This window comes from Drosophila miranda, chromosome 2 (genome assembly GCF_003369915.1).
Source record: "Drosophila miranda strain MSH22 chromosome 2, D.miranda_PacBio2.1, whole genome shotgun sequence".
In the NCBI taxonomy this organism is placed as follows: domain Eukaryota; kingdom Metazoa; phylum Arthropoda; class Insecta; order Diptera; family Drosophilidae; genus Drosophila; species Drosophila miranda.
This window is the reverse complement of record NC_046675.1, coordinates 21,225,939-21,239,438: the sequence shown is the minus strand read 5'-3', so window position 1 is coordinate 21,239,438 and position 13,500 is coordinate 21,225,939. Positions and strand designations below refer to the sequence as shown.

Sequence of the window (13,500 nt, the reverse complement as noted above, 5' to 3'; positions counted from 1 at the left end):
GACACCAGTTTTAGTGTGGCCAAAGTAACAGTAGTTTTTGTTGCCGCTCTGTGGGCGCCGTTGTGGGTCGAGTCTTTAATTTAATCAAAAAATGCAGTAAAAAGGCTTTAAACAATTGCAAAAACCACACAAAATGGCTACTCAAAAGCCTGGCGAGTGGGCAAGTGCTCTACTGGCGCGCTTCGAAGATCAGGCATGTGTTTTTCCAACGTTTTCAGGCTGTTGCGTTTCGGCCAATGCCAAGGCGAAAAAATGTACCTGCTGCTCAGCGCCTGCCTCCTCCCATCCTCCCTATCCGCATGCTGCTCCTGCTCTTTCCTCAATGGGGCTCCAATGTGGGAGGGAGAGGGGGAGGTGGAGGCAACGGCAACCCCCATGGATGAATGAAATGGAAATAATCAATTAAATGCGTTTCTCTCTTTTGCTTTTGCAGCTGCCGAACCGTATCGGTGCTTATGGGACACAAGCACGTATGAGCCAGGACCAACTGGTGGCATGCCTTATCCACATATCGCGCTACCGCTTCTCGCTGGTCATCTCTGGCCTAACAAAAATGCTGCAGCGCGTCAACGAGGCTGTAAGTGAACAAATACACAGTTTTTAATTTTCAAATTAAAAACATCAATTTTTGTAGGCACTTCAAAACCGATACGAGCCAGAACGTTGCTATTTCGAATCTCTGGTCATCATACTGACCACCCTCGAGCGGTGTCTTACCAATCAGACCAAGGACACGGCCCGCTTTGAGGAGGCCATGAATGTGAAGCTGCTGCTGCGTGAAATCTCACAATTTGTGGACGTGCAGAGCGACAGTAACCCGAATGCTGCCCAACTGAAGGCCCTCGCCTCCAAGGTGCTCTTTGCCCTGTCCCAAAATCACTTCTCGGCTGTTTTCAATCGCATCTCGGCAAGGATTCAGGAGCTAACATCATGCTCGGAGGAAAATCCCGATTACAATGACATCGAATTGATACAACACATCGATATGGATATGATTAAACTTACCAAGCTACTTCAAGGTAAATAGTTCTTAAATATTTGATTCTATAGATACTAAAAGGGTCTCTCTTTATTACAGAAACCATTACAAAGTTTCGCTCAAAGCGCGCTCCACCTTTGATTTTACTTTACTCCCTGGAGAAGGCCATTTGGAACTGGATTGAGTATCACCCACAAGAGTTCCAGGACCTGCAGCGAGGCACCAATCGAGATATATCCACGTACGTAATGGTTTGCCTTTTATTTGGCCAGCATTAAGCCTTACCTTACAGTTGCTGGGAGCCACTGCTGGACTTCGTTGAGTATTTCAAGACCGAAAATAAGAAAAGCAAGACCATGGTCTGGCCCCTGCAAATGTTGCTGTTGATATTGAATCCCTCCAGCCTGGAGGCCACCGTCAACGAGCTGCAGCAGTCGGAAAAGGAGAAAGAGAAGGAAAAGGTGCCTTCAAAGTCCACACAGTCGGCATCGCGGGACAAGGACAAGGACTTTTCGGCCAGGCAGTTTATCGAGAGCATCAAGCGGGGCTTGGGTCAGCATTCGCCATCGAAGCAGGTCACAGAATCCTCTGCAATTGCCTGTGTAAAGCTTTGCAAAGCCTCCACATACATCAATATCACGGACTCCAACAATGTGGTCTTCAAGCTGGTTCAATACTTCATCAACGATCTTAAGGCGTTGCTGTTTAACCCGGCCAAGCCGTTCTCACGCGGCCAGGGCTATAACTTTGCCGACATTGAGCTAATGATCGACTGCTGGGTGTCCTGTTTCCGCATCAGTCCGCACAACATTGAGGCTCTGAAGGTGTGCCTGAATCTATCCTCGCCGCAAGCCTATCATTTTGTTATTGTGTGCTCGCTGTTGAGGTAATCAAGAAGCGTATTTCATCATCTTCGGTGTCTAACAAAGTTTCTCCCTTCCAGATTGGCCCATATCTATGTGGATTTCCGTCTGCAAAACAAGAATCCCTTCCGCATTGTCAACCAGCCCCGTCTGTCCTGGTGGCCACAGACCGAAGTCGTCCACTATCGCTCTGCGGAGCTGCGTGCTTTGTTTACGGATACCCTAAATAAGGCCACCCAAGGGTACATAGCCCACACGCCATTGCGCTACATTACCTCCCTGACGCTCAAGTCCAAGGACACGCAAAAGGGACTGACACGCGCCGAGGAGGGACCGGCCCACAAGATGCTATTGCTGCTGCTTGTGCGACTGATACACGCTGATCCCACGCTATTGCTGAATGTAAGTTCTGAATGATTATGTAGCCAAGCTCTTGCTTTAACATCTCGATTGCAGACCCAAGGAAAAGTGGCCCATGAGGTACAAAGTTCTACTCTAGAGCTAATCAACGGTTTGGTGAGCCTTGTGCATCAAACGACAATGCCAGATGTGGCACAGGAGGCCATGGAAGCCCTGCTGGCCCTGCACGCACCAGAGAAAATAGAAGTCTGGAATCCCGAGGCACCCATCAACACATTCTGGGACGTGAGCTCGCAGGTGCTGTTCTCCATTTCGCAGAAGCTAATCCAGCACCAGATTGCCAACTATACGGATGTGCTGAAGTGGCTGCGCGAGATACTGATCTGCCGCAACACTTTCCTGCAGCGGCACAAGGACTATGCTCATGTGGGGAGCCAGATAGCCATCTGCAAGCAGGCACATATCAAAATGGAGGTGGTATTCTTTATGTATTTGTGGAGCGTGGACTTGGATGCAGTGCTGACATCGCTCTCCTGCTTTGGGCTGCTCTGCGAGGAGGCAGAGATATGCTGCAGCTCCGACGAACTGACAGTGGGCTTCATTATGCCCAACTATCACATCTACCAGGAGCTGGCACAGCTGTCCACTTGTGGGTTGATTAAAGCATTTGTTTATCAAGAAATTATCATATTTATTTTTTATTTTGTAGCTGCAACGGATACTCGCATTTGCTTCTTTGACAACACCCATGGCAATGTGCTGAGTCGCCTCACACTCCAGAAACGCATCATGACGCTGCTGCGCAAGATCGAGCACTGTGTCCATGGCGTCCAGCCCGCCTGGGAGGAGACCTTTCGCAACTGGGAAGTGTCCAGCAAGGTGCTGCAGACCTATCCCAAATGCAAGGGCGAAGATGGCCAGGCGGAGGTTTTCCATCGGGGCATGGGAAAGCGTAGGGCGAGCCATCAGAGCTCCGAGCACGATCTGGAGGAACAAATCAACGAATGGGCAAACATGACGTGGTTCCTGTTGGCCCTGGGCGGCGTTTGCCTGCACAAACGCTGCAGCAGCCGTCAGACACTGCTGCAGCAGTCCCAGAATAATGCCTCCTTGGGCTCGTTGGCTCAGACCTCGCTGTACTCGAGCTCCACAAGCTCCGGACATGGCTCACTGCACCCCAGCACTGTATCCCTATCGACGCTACCACCAGCCCCGCCACAGGATGTCAGCTATTGCCCCGTGACGCAGTTCATTGGACAACTGCTGCGTCTGCTGGTGTGCAGCAACGAGAAGATCGGCCTCAACATCCAGAAGAATGTGAAGGAGCTGGTGGGTGAGGAAATGTCCACCCAGCTGTATCCCATACTCTTCGATCAGATCAGGGCCATTGTGGAGAAGTTCTTCGACCAGCAGGGCCAAGTGAATGTCAATGTGACGGACATCAATACGCAGTTTATTGAGCACACGATCTACATCATGAAGTCGATACTGGATCCCAAGGCCAGCAAGGACCCAAACAACGAACAGCCCTCGCCCTCGGAGCACTTGGGGGTGACGAGCATCGAGGGCATGATGCTGGGCATCGTGCGATATGTACGCCATCTGGACATGACCGTTTATGCAATTCGAGTGAAGACAAAACTCTGCCAGCTGGTGGAGGTGATGATGAAGCGACGCGACGATCTGGCCTTCCGCCAGGAGATGAAGTTCCGCAACAAGCTGGTGGAGTACCTGACCGACTGGGTGATGGGCACATCCCATCAGATCGCACCGCCCAGCTCGGCGGATGCGGCCATTTTGACCAACACATCGCTGATTTTCCGAGACCTGGATCAGGCATGCATGGAGGCGGTGGCCGCTCTGCTCCGTGGCCTGCCACTGCAGCCCGAGGAATCGGATCGTGGGGATCTAATGGATGCCAAGAGTGCGCTCTTTTTGAAGTATTTTACGTTGTTCATGAACCTCTTGAACGACTGCATCGACAGCTCGGAGGCGGAGAAGGAGCTGAACAACACACCGTTGCTGCCGCCACGGCCACGAATGGCAGCCGGTAAACTGACGGCCCTGAGAAATGCCACCATACAGGCCATGTCGAATCTGCTGGGTGCCAACATAGACTCTGGATTGATGCATTCGATTGACCTGGGCTACAATCCCGACCTGCAGACGCGAGCCGCCTTCATGGAGGTACTCACACAAATCCTGCAGCAGGGCACAGAGTTCGACACTCTGGCCGAAACGGTGCTGGCCGATCGCTTCGAGCAGTTGGTGCAGCTCGTGACGATGATCAGCGACAAGGGAGAGCTGCCCATCGCCATGGCACTGGCCAATGTGGTTACCACTTCCCAAATGGATGAACTGGCGCGGGTTCTGGTCACCCTGTTCGATGCCAAGCACTTGCTGTCGCCCCTGCTATGGAACATGTTCTACCGCGAAGTGGAGGTCTCCGACTGCATGCAGACGCTCTTCCGTGGCAACTCTCTGGGCAGCAAGATCATGGCATTTTGCTTTAAGATCTATGGTGCCAGCTATCTGCAAATGCTGTTGGAGCCACTCATTCGTCCGCTGCTGGACGAACAGGAGGAGACCTGCTTCGAGGTGGATCCGGCCCGACTGGAGGCTGGAGAGGATATCGAACAGCATCGCGACAATTTAATAGCCCTGACGCAGAAGGTATTTGATGCCATAACGAACTCCTCGGATCGCTTTCCACCCCAGCTGCGTTCGATGTGCCATTGCCTGTACCAGGTGCTGAGCAAGCGTTTTCCGAATCTGCTGCAAAACAATATTGGGGCCGTCGGCACAGTCATCTTTCTACGCTTCATAAATCCCGCCATAGGTAAGAGATCTGCATACCTATAATCCACAATCCAAAACACTAATCACTGTTCATTTCGCACTTTAGTTTCCCCTCAGGAATTGGGCATTGTTGATAAGCAGGTCCACAGCTCGGCCAAACGGGGTCTCATGCTGATGTCGAAGATCCTGCAGAATATTGCCAATCATGTGGAGTTCTCCAAGGAGCAGCACATGCTGTGCTTCAACGATTTCCTGCGCGATCACTTCGAAGCGGGTCGTCGTTTCTTCATACAGATAGCCTCCGATTGCGAGACCGTGGATCAGACATCGCACAGCATGAGCTTCATTTCGGATGCGAATGTCTTGGCTCTGCATCGACTGCTGTGGACGCATCAGGAAAAGATTGGCGACTATCTCTCCAGCAGTCGCGATCACAAGGCTGTGGGCAGGCGACCCTTTGACAAAATGGCCACTCTGTTGGCCTACCTCGGGCCACCAGAGCACAAGCCCGTGGATTCGCACATGATGTTCAGTTCGTACGCACGCTGGAGCTCCATCGATATGTCGTCCACGAATTTCGAGGAGATCATGGTCAAGCATCAGATGCACGAGAAGGAGGAGTTCAAGACACTCAAGTCCATGAATATATTCTACCAGGCAGGTACCAGCAAATCGGGCTATCCCGTGTTCTACTATATAGCCAGGCGATACAAGTGAGTGCCCGTCCAATTATCTTGCAAATTCAGCTAAAACTGTATTCTTTTATTCAAGGATTGGTGAGACAAACGGGGATCTACTGATCTACCATGTCATACTCACATTGAAGCCCTTCTGCCACTCTCCCTTCGAGGTGGTGATTGATTTTACACACACCTGCTCGGACAATCGCTTCCGCACAGAGTTCCTGCAGAAGTGGTTCTATGTGCTGCCGACTGTTGCCTACGAGAATGTCCATGCGGTGTACATATACAACTGCAACTCGTGGGTCCGCGAGTATACCAAGTTCCACGATCGTATTCTGGCCCCACTCAAAGGAAATCGCAAGCTCATGTTCCTGGAGTCACCGAACAAGCTCACGGACTATATTGATGCCGAGCAACAGAAGCTGCCGGGAGCCACACTCTCACTGGATGAGGATCTTAAGGTGTTTAGCAATGCCCTCAAGCTGAGCCACAAGGACACCAAGGTGGCCATTAAAGTCGGTCCCACCGCACTGCAGATCACGTCGGCGGAAAAGACCAAAGTGTTGGCCCACTCGGTGCTCCTGAATGATGTCTACTATGCCTCGGAAATAGAGGAGGTGTGCCTGGTGGACGACAATCAGTTCACGCTTTCGATAACCAACGAAAGCGGCCAGTTGAGTTTCATACACAATGACTGCGACAACATTGTCCAGGCCATTATCCACATACGTAACCGCTGGGAGCTGAGCCAGCCGGATTCGGTGACAGTGCACCAGAAGATCAGACCGAAGGACGTGCCGGGTACACTCCTGAATATGGCGCTGCTAAATCTGGGCTCGTGCGATCCCAATCTGCGGACAGCTGCCTACAACCTGCTGTGTGCTCTGACAGCCACCTTTGACCTGAAGATTGAGGGGCAACTGCTCGAAACGCAGGGTCTGTGCATACCCTCGAACAATACCATCTTCATCAAGTCGGTCAGCGAGAAACTAGCCACCAATGAGCCGCATTTGACACTGGAGTTCCTCGAAGAGTCCATCCAGGGCTTCCAGCGCAGCACCATCGAGCTGAAGCACTTGTGTTTGGAGTACATGACGCCCTGGCTGAAGAATCTGGTCAAGTTCTGCAAATCCAACGACGATGCCAAGAAGCTGAAGGTATCCCAGATCCTGGACAAGCTGATCAACCTGACCATCGACCAGAAGGAGATGTACCCATCGGTGCAGGCCAAGATCTGGGGCTCCATTGGTCAGATACCAGAGCTGATCGATATGGTTTTGGATAATTTCCTGCACAAATCGATCACTTATGGGTTGGGGTCGCCCCAGGTGGAGATTATGGCCGACACGGCCGTGGCCCTGGCCTCGGCCAACGTTCAGTTGGTGTCCAAGAAGGTGATCACGCGCATGTGTCGCGTGATGGATAAGTCGTGCACGAATCCCACTCAATATCTGGAGCAGCACATGATGTGGGACGACATAGCCATACTGGGACGCTATCTACTCATGTTGTCCTTCAACAACTGCCTAGACGTGGCCACTTCTGTGCCCTATCTATTCCACACGATCACGTTTCTGGTCTGCTCGGGATCGCTGTCGATGCGAGCCTCCACCCACGGCCTGGTGATCAATATCATTCACTCGCTGTGCACCTGCACGAATCCCTCCTTCTCGGAGGAGGCCCAGCGGGTATTGCGGCTCTCACTGGATGAGTTCTCGCTGCCAAAATTCTACTTACTCTTCGGCATCAGCAAGGTCAAGTCGGCGGCAGTGACCGCCTTCCGGTCAAGCTGCCGCCATCCCACGGACAAGTGGCTAGGAAATGAACGTGTCACGCAGCCATTGCCTGCGGATCGGGAACGACTGTCGCTGCCCTCGCTGGAGGTCATTACGGATGCCCTGCTTGAGATAATGGAGGCCTGTATGCGCGATGTCCCCGATTGCGAATGGCTGCAAACTTGGACCTCGCTGGCCCGCAGCTTTGCATTCTGCTACAATCCGGCTCTGCAGCCGCGTGCCCTCATCGTCTATGGCTGCATCAGCAAGAGTGTGACGGATCACGAGGTGAAGCAATTGCTGCGTATTCTGGTCAAGGCTCTGGAATCGTTTAATGATCTTATCCTGATCGAGGCATTGGTCATGTGCCTGACGCGCATTCAACCACTGCTGCGACCCGAATCGCCCATCCATCGAGCCCTCTTCTGGGTGGCCATCTCAGTGCTACAGCTGGACGAGATTACCCTCTATGGGGCTGGGCTGGCACTGCTCGAACAGAACCTGCACACGCTCAAGTCTCAGGGATGTTTTGACAAAAAGGAAACCATAGCCGAGGTCATGATGAAGACCCGCGAAAAGCTCGAGTGGCACTTCAAACAGCTGGACCATGCCGTAGGACTTTCATTCCGTAGCAACTTTCACTTTGCCCTGGTCGGGCATTTGATAAAGGTGAGGATTGGACACTAGTTGGAGTAAACAATACTCTTAAATAATATTTCGTTCATTAGGGCTTCCGTCATCCCACACCGACCACAGTATCGCGAACATCACGTGTTCTGACCATGCTGCTGGGCATCATAGCGAAGCCTCTGCATCGCGACAAGTTCGAGGTGACGCCCGACAGTGTGGCCTATCTGACAGCTCTTGTGGCTGTGTCCGAGGAAGTGCGCTCCCGCTGTCATGTGAAGCATGCCCTGCCACGCTGGCCGGCCGACCTCAGCGGCAGCATGGAGAATGCGGAATTGTCTAATGGAGGAGTTCAGGCTGTAAGACAATCAATTGAAACTGGTAGAGATAGACTCCCTATAGATTCTGTGAAATGGTGCCGAAAACATTGGTACACATCCATTGTAGAATGCCCTGCACTCTATACAAGTCCCTTTCATTGAAAGCCTAAACATCTTTCATATATCCTACATATAATATATATATATTTTTCCCCCCGCAAATAGATTGGCCAGCCCTTGTCGCGACGACAAAAGAGTTGGGACATACTCGATCAGTCCGCCCTGCAGTTTGCCCGCCAGCACAAGGTTCCCACTCTACAGGTAAAGACCCGCACTTGTACTCTCACTCCCCAACTCCCCCCGTGTTTGAAATTTGCTGTACAAAAGTTGTTATAACCATCTGCTATAGTAACTTTTGGCTATCTATTTGAGTCTCTATATATTTCTATATGGTACTATATCCCCACTATATCCGACTATATCTATCAGATCGAGCGAGAGATCAGCCTTTGCATAACTAATAATCGTTCAATGATGTTTTCTTGTTTCTCTTTTTATGATTTATAAAAAAAAAACCAAAAACGTTACGTTACATACATATAAATCACAATGTATACTCGTATATATACCGTTTATATGCCTGCCTGCCGACTCTTACTACATCTAATTGGTGCTTGTAACTCTCATCAATATATCCTATATAAACGACTCCTATATCTATTGCCACCTACCACTCCACCACTACTCTACCACTACTGCTAATACTCTACGCATGAACATTGTCATTTGATTTGCGTTTGATTTGGTCAACATCAACACTATGAAAAACAACAAACAACATTAAATTGTACATCCGTAGAATGCGAGGGTTTTATTCAAAACTCAGCGCTCATTCTCGGTGCCAACAACCAAAGATCCGAACAATGCCACCGGCATCGAAGAACGTCAGGTATTGCTCTACAAACATAACTTATCTCTTAGCTAAAACTAACATCTATCCTCCTAACTCGTACTTCTCTAAGTTCTCTATACTAAAAATCCACTCAAAAGAAAACATATTTGTGTTTCGTGTCCTCCTGCTTTTATCCTTATTCTTTTTTGTTTTGTTTCTCTGCATGGCACTGCATGATGGCAAAGTTTTACTCCATCCATCCAGATCATTGCACATTTCGTACACCCTTTTTTTCTTATGGTAGACAACATCTTCACGAACATTTTTTCAAAACGTATATCTATGTGTGTGTGTCTTAGGTTGTGATTATGCTCAAACAAGTTGATAAAACATTTTGAAAACATATTCCGAAACAGGAACGCGGCTCACGCTCTTCGGTATCCAACGAGTCGAACGTCCTACTTGATCCCGAAGTTTTACCCGATTTATCCATCCAAGCCTTGGTCCTCACTGTGCTAGCCACCTTGGTCAAGTACTCGTCGGATGAGGGAGAAACTCGCGTATTGTACCAGTATTTAGCCGAAGGATCTGTGGTCTTTCCCAAAGTGTTTCCAGTCATGTAAGTGGATCTTTAAAATTATTCTGATCTAGCATAACTTAAGTATATATTCGTATTTTAGCCATTCGTTGCTGGACCAAAAGATCAACAATATATTGTCAGTGTCGCACGATCAGGTTGTGCTCAACTCTGTGCAGAACATTATCCAGAATATGCTGGCCAGCGAAGATCCCTCCCAGCAGCAGCTGCACTTCTTGCAGAGCTGCGGATTTGGCGGACTTTGGCGCTTTGCTGGTCCATTTACCAAGGTGGGTTTTTTGCCTAGAAAGTGTATAGCAAAAATTAATAATTATATTTCAATATTTCCAGTACAACATGATGGGTGAATCCTCAGAGCTGTTTGTCAACTGCTTGGAAGCCATGGTTGAGACCTGCTTGCCGGGCGATGAAACTGCACCAGTACCACCCTCGCCGCGTCCCTACAACCTGAGCTCCAGCTTGAGCAGCCTGACCTTGGGGTCGCCCACGGATAAAGGTGCGTAGATGTAGCTTTGACGGTATATATAGCTTATACCGAGCACAAAATCGTACAATGCAATGCTTAACCTAGAGAGTTTCTTTTCCTACACTAGCATTCCCAGTCGAATGAACACTGACAATTGTATAAACAATACTATTTACTCAAATTTAACCTTTTCTTTGTATCACACCGATTATATTATATAGCATTCTCATCGGAATCATTAGATTTTTATGACAATTGCCCGGGCAGCGCTAGCAGCCTGCGACGTGCCTCTCACAGCAAATCACGCGCCAAACATCGAATTAACGACAGTCCATCACATTGAAACTTCCAAACAAAACTATAAAACACTAATAGTAAATATTCCATATAAAATTGCTAAACAGATTTGAACAGCTGAATATTGACAATGAATGTCGCCCTGCATACACGAAAATATTCAAAATATTCCAAAATAAATTTATTTTGTAGTTATCTAAGCTCTGCCAAATCGAAACACAAAGAGCGATTGATTGATTGATCGAAATGAAAATTGTTAAACACTCGGAAAAAGGCAAAGCCCACAAGATAATGCACTACACATTATGTATGACTTATTAGCGAATTGATGTTTAAAAACATTTGATAATTATATACTTATATGTATATGTATATGGTACCTTAAAGCATTTACAGCATACATATTTTCGATAATATTTGTGTGACTTATACGCACCTTACGATTATGTAGCGTAGTGTAGTTTTGCCATACCTTTTGTTGTTCCAATACGAAACAAAGGACTTAACCAGCGCTGAAAGAAACGAGGAGAAAACACCAAATGTTACATTGTAACAGCAATCAGAATACATATTTTTATGATATGCATGCCCAGAGAATATATAATCAATAGAATACCTAAGAACACGTTCCACTTGCCAATAATTCTTTCAATTTTCAGTAGCTTTTAACCGTAAACCTAACTAGAAATGAAATCAGATTTATCAAATACATCAAGATTTTTTATATGATATGTATATTTTTATTACAATTTGAATTTTATACGAAAAAACGTTCAATGAAATCAAGATAAGAAATAAGTAACATTGTTAAGTCCCTACCGCTTTGTTAACCCGCTCTTCTTTTTCCTCCCAAAATATTCCTACCCTCGATGTGTTTATGCAAACTTTTGTCTTATTTTCAGCTGCATGAATAACAACTACAGACCCGCGCACTAGACGTACCACACTTGTCGCAAGAGTAATCCGTTTCCTAAATCTGTTTAAAAAGTGCTTTTAGAGAAAGGAAAAACAAAACCCCTGCCCCCCACAGAAAGTCGTACAAAAAGCTATAGAGTGTTTATATATTGATATGTATAGAATGTATAGAATGTCCAGAGAGATGTCCAGTCGACCAGATGTGAGAGCGATAAGAGATAAATGTAAAAATATTGTGTATAAATATATATACATATAGAATGTGTAGAATGGATACGGAATGAAAAGGCCTTCAATGAAACTGCAAACGCATAGATGACGATGATAGGAGAGATGAGTACGAGGAGGAGTATATGTATCAAACGGAAATATTTTTTACCGAATATCGATTGTACTATATGTACATTTTTAAATTTGTAAGGCACGTACACAAAGATCACCAGTTCCTGAGAAGACGACCACGGCCCAGGCCCAACGGAGTTAACCAAGCAAACAGCAAAAAAAAAAACAACTATAAAATCAAACGAAACGAACACGAAAAGAACATAAAGCTTTAAGAAACTGACATGCCCCGACGGGCATGTCCTCTGAATTCTTTTGTATTATACGAGAATCTCCCCGCGCTGCAATTGTATGAAATGGCATTTATTTTTATTGTAATTATTATTATTGTTTTCCACCTAAGTTCATCATTCATTAACACCTACCTATTTATTTCACCAACATATGTTTCTCCAACGAACACCCAAACTAACCGAACAAAAACCCCTTTATACTTATGCTAAAATCACAAACCAGCAGTCCCTTTTAACTCAAATTAGTTGTAAGCCAACAAAAACGATTTTTAAATCGAAATAGAGTTGTTAGCGAAAGAACACCACTACGAATGTTAAACACACTTGTACCTCTTATTAAACAATAAACGCAACAATTTAGACAGTTAAACTTACCTTCTAGCACGAGAATTTGATTTTCATATTTGAATTTGTATCTTATTGTATTTTACAACTATGACATCGTATTAACCAAGCGCGTTCAAAGCGAATATTTTAAAAATCAAACTAGACGAGCGACCAGCTAGCGCGGTACTTTTCATTAATTAATCTATATGTATATGAATATGTGTGTGTTGCTATATGTGTATTTAACGAATATGTATCTTTGTATATTACGGCCACTTAAAGATATTTATGAAATGTTAAAACCTCGAAATCTATCAATGTACAAGTATATCGAACAAAAATTCATTTACTTTCAATAAATCGTTTAAATGAATTTAATTAAATGTTTCTTAAACGCAAAGATTCCTTTGTATAGGTCCTTTATTGCGGGTTCTTACGCGTAAGAATACTTTACGATGGTTACTGGAAACCTGAAAGATATCTGGAATAGCCCTTGCATTATTTTGAATGCTTCATGAATATTAGGGAATATTAGTAATACGATTAAATATATCTCGATATATTTAGATTTAGATCATTAAATATGATATGTTCTCATTATCCTCATTTTGCAACCTCCATCTATTTCTATTGACACAAACACGAAATCGATTAATATCTTCTCTTAAAACTTATAATAATTTTTACAAAACCCTTAACGAAATATTTGTTATTCCAGCTTCCATTCAAGTCCAAAGTATATTGCTCCTTTGATTCTTTTCTAAGAAAAGACTCCTTCAATAGAAATTCTTTACAATCAATAGAGAGCAAATCCCGCATTGTTACGATTATGAATCACCCTCAGAAGCTTATCCCCCTTTTTCAATCGTCTTCTTTCGATGTAAATTTCCGCAATTGAAATCTTTGTTTTTGCATATGGTGGGCTGTCTTGCCTTACTCATCCCGTCCCCAGAGACCCATATCAAAACAATTGCTCGCTGATGATCTCAGAAACCTCCCCCACGAAGAACTCTGTAAACGAAAT

General features: G+C 46.3%; 1 protein-coding gene across 4 annotated transcripts; it reads left to right on the top strand.

The window, feature by feature from the left end:
* Positions 1 to 20: 20 nt before the first annotated feature.
* LOC108155630 (neurofibromin) lies at positions 21 to 12,523 on the top strand. 4 transcript variants are annotated; one of them, XM_017286560.2, is made up of 17 exons: positions 21 to 193; positions 434 to 577; positions 635 to 1,019; positions 1,079 to 1,220; positions 1,272 to 1,865; positions 1,923 to 2,244; positions 2,299 to 2,851; positions 2,912 to 5,041; positions 5,108 to 5,714; positions 5,773 to 8,128; positions 8,188 to 8,445; positions 8,632 to 8,727; positions 9,266 to 9,355; positions 9,715 to 9,917; positions 9,979 to 10,165; positions 10,227 to 10,392; positions 10,584 to 12,523. In XM_017286560.2, exons 1-17 carry the CDS (start codon positions 134 to 136, stop codon positions 10,703 to 10,705), a joined length of 8,415 nt encoding a protein of 2,804 aa, XP_017142049.1. In that variant the 5' UTR covers positions 21 to 133; the 3' UTR covers positions 10,706 to 12,523. The 4 variants fall into 4 exon arrangements, with proteins under 4 accessions (XP_017142049.1, XP_017142052.1, XP_017142051.1 ...); XM_017286563.2 differs by having other exon boundaries at positions 22 to 193; positions 11,562 to 12,523; XM_017286562.2 differs by lacking the exon at positions 9,266 to 9,355 and having other exon boundaries at positions 22 to 193.
* Positions 12,524 to 13,500: the final 977 nt, after the last annotated feature.